Source organism: Penaeus japonicus, unplaced genomic scaffold (assembly GCF_977035675.1).
Source record: "Penaeus japonicus unplaced genomic scaffold, GWHDUDI00000001_assembly GWHDUDI00000029, whole genome shotgun sequence".
Lineage (NCBI taxonomy): Eukaryota > Metazoa > Arthropoda > Malacostraca > Decapoda > Penaeidae > Penaeus > Penaeus japonicus.
In genome coordinates, this window is record NW_028234431.1 from 6,285,838 (window position 1) to 6,288,337 (window position 2,500).

General features: G+C 40.0%; 1 protein-coding gene and 1 non-coding gene across 2 annotated transcripts in view; both read right to left on the reverse strand.

Annotated features, from left to right (window-relative positions):
• LOC122246863 (ionotropic receptor 21a-like) overlaps nucleotides 1-2,500 on the reverse strand; it is a 9,134-nt gene that overhangs the window by 1,477 nt on the left and 5,157 nt on the right. Inside the window, exons 3-4 of the mRNA XM_086554360.1 lie at nucleotides 389-584; nucleotides 4-147 (exon numbers count right to left, since the gene is read on the reverse strand). Coding sequence (XP_086410486.1) covers nucleotides 4-147; nucleotides 389-584 — 340 coding nt within the window. The remainder of the gene's footprint in view (nucleotides 1-3; nucleotides 148-388; nucleotides 585-2,500) is intronic.
• TRNAS-AGA (transfer RNA serine (anticodon AGA)) lies at nucleotides 2,337-2,418 on the reverse strand. Its single transcript has one exon. It is a non-coding gene; the product is annotated as a tRNA-Ser (tRNA).

Here is a 2,500-nt window from a genome sequence, read left to right on the forward strand (position 1 = left end):
TACCTTGATCCAGTGTGCGATCAGACCGGATTCCACAAGACGTCGGATCCCACGGTCGAATTTGTACTTCCAGGCCGTGTTCTTCTGGAAGTACCAGCACAGGTGGCCAGGGTACAGCTGCTCCCTCAGCATGTACGAGTTATCCGCCTTAAGGACAAGCAAAGTACAATTCTAATGTGAGCGTAAAGTATGATAAAGAACAAAGGAATGGGGAAAGGAGAGAGAGAGAGAGCGAGAGAGAGAGAGAGAGAGAGAGAGAGAGAGAGAGAGAGAGAGAGAGAGAGAGAGAGAGAGAGAGAGATAAAAGAGACACACAAATTTTAAAAATCAAATAGCAAAAATAAACCCTCATAAGATTAACTTCAAGAGTGAATAGTGATGCAAGTACCTCATAGTCCACAAAGATAAGAATACGGTTATAAGAATAGCTCTCGATGTAGGCATGCGTTCCCTCCAGCATGGGATACACGGAACCATCATATGTGGGCAAGAGGTCCAGTTTATCCCCGAGGGCCCTGTAGTAAGGGTCCTGCGACGTCTTCAGGGCTCCTGGCACGAACTCCCCGTAATCATACATTGAGACCCTTAAACAAGACAAGTTATGGGTGAGAGTAAACACTTGAATAATGTGTGGTCAGTGTAAGAGACACTTGAATAAGATTCTTAGCAACAAATGGGGAAAAAAAGGTAAGAGGAGAATAACTAATTTCACCATACAAGATGTATGATTTGCTTTACGATGTTGCAAGTTCATGATCAACAAAGCCGTAACTTCTGTGGAATTATTTTGTTCACGTTATTTTCTACAATGGGGCCACATTTCTAAAAGAAGTGGACGAACAGATAAACGGAAAATAAAATATCTGTTGTGTAGGTTTGTTTCTTTACTTCCTTCTCCAAGATTTTTTTTTTCTCTGTAATTCTGTTTAACTCTTCTTACAGGCACAATATCCGAACTAATTACTGTTATTTGATCTATCCTCGAACCCAATGTCGATCTGTTCTTCCCAGTCCTACGCAAATGCATTGTTCCAAATATATCTTTTAAAAGAGCAGGCTCTAAGTAGTCAGAGGAAACCGCAAGAGTGGTATTAGCCTTGTCCTAAATCACGGGCTATGTTGTTGGTGAAGGGCAGGACAATAGCCTTGTAGTAAATACAGTTAATTCAGCAATTAACACAATTTGGCAAGGATCTGCCTTTCAGATATGTATGCGTGCACATCCGTATACTCATATAGATATACTGACAAAAATAGATACACACACATATATCAATCTATCTGTTAGTCTGTCTATCTGTATATCTATCTATCAAACTTCAACAAAGCAAAAACAAAAGCTAGATAGGAACCTTATACACCATCACCAAGAACTAAAAGCCTGTTGTATATTCCTGCTTGTGATGAAAAGAAAGAAATCATATATACATATATGTTTGTACATTGGTGTATATGTGTGTGTGTGTGTGTTTGGTTGTGTGTGTGTGTGTGTTTGTGTGTGTGTGTGTGTGTGTGTGTGTGTTTGTATGGATGCACAGTCTCTCATTGGTGACTGAAGAAACTGAAATGGAATTAAGAAGCGAAACACTGATGTTCGGTGCATTAGGGAAAAGTCTCCACAAGCGGCTTTTCATTTTTTTTTTTTTTTAGATTTGAAGCATGTCGCGTAAACGATGTTTGCATATGTGTAAGAGGTACCCTTAAATGTAACAAGATCTGCACGTCTTGATGATCGTTAAAAATATCAAGAGTCAGTATCGATCAGTTACTGATACCACATTTAGAGTCATCGGTGCTTACCTATTACGTCAGTAGCATAGCTTTACAATACCACAATACCATTTTGTGTAGTGTATGTGTGTGTGTGTGTGAGAGAGAGAGAGAGAGAGAGAGAGAGAGAGAGAGAGAGAGAGAGAGAGAGAGAGAGAGAGAGAGAGAGAGAGAGTATTTTGACTTTGACAAATTCATTGAGGCAAGTGGTTGTCTACATCTCAAAAGGATGAGGTAACATAGGTGAGAGAGAAAGGGGAGTGGAGTAGGAGAAGGAAGGAAAGAGAGAGAGATAGAGAGAGGGAGGATAAAGGTTTGTAAGGTGAGGGAAGGAGAGAGGAGGGGATACAGACAGACAGTCAGGCAGAAAAATCTATAGAAGAATAAAAAAGAAAATACATCCAATTAATATAAAACATCTGTAAATACATGGTATATATTCACAATGTCCCACATACTAACGCTACACTCAAATACGCTCAAAGGTATTCCACAGACACAAGCACTCACATCTTTTACAGACACACGCACACATCCGCACATCCTAACCAAAATTCTTATTTAATCGCAGTGAGTAGGATTCGAACCTACGCGGGAAGATCCCATCTGATTTCTAGTCAGACGCCTTAACCACTCGGCCATCACTGCCTTACTTACCTCCCGGATAAATAACCTTTAAATTTTGGCCAACTTAATTGCAAAACTATAAATATCGTTTGAGAGACGATAT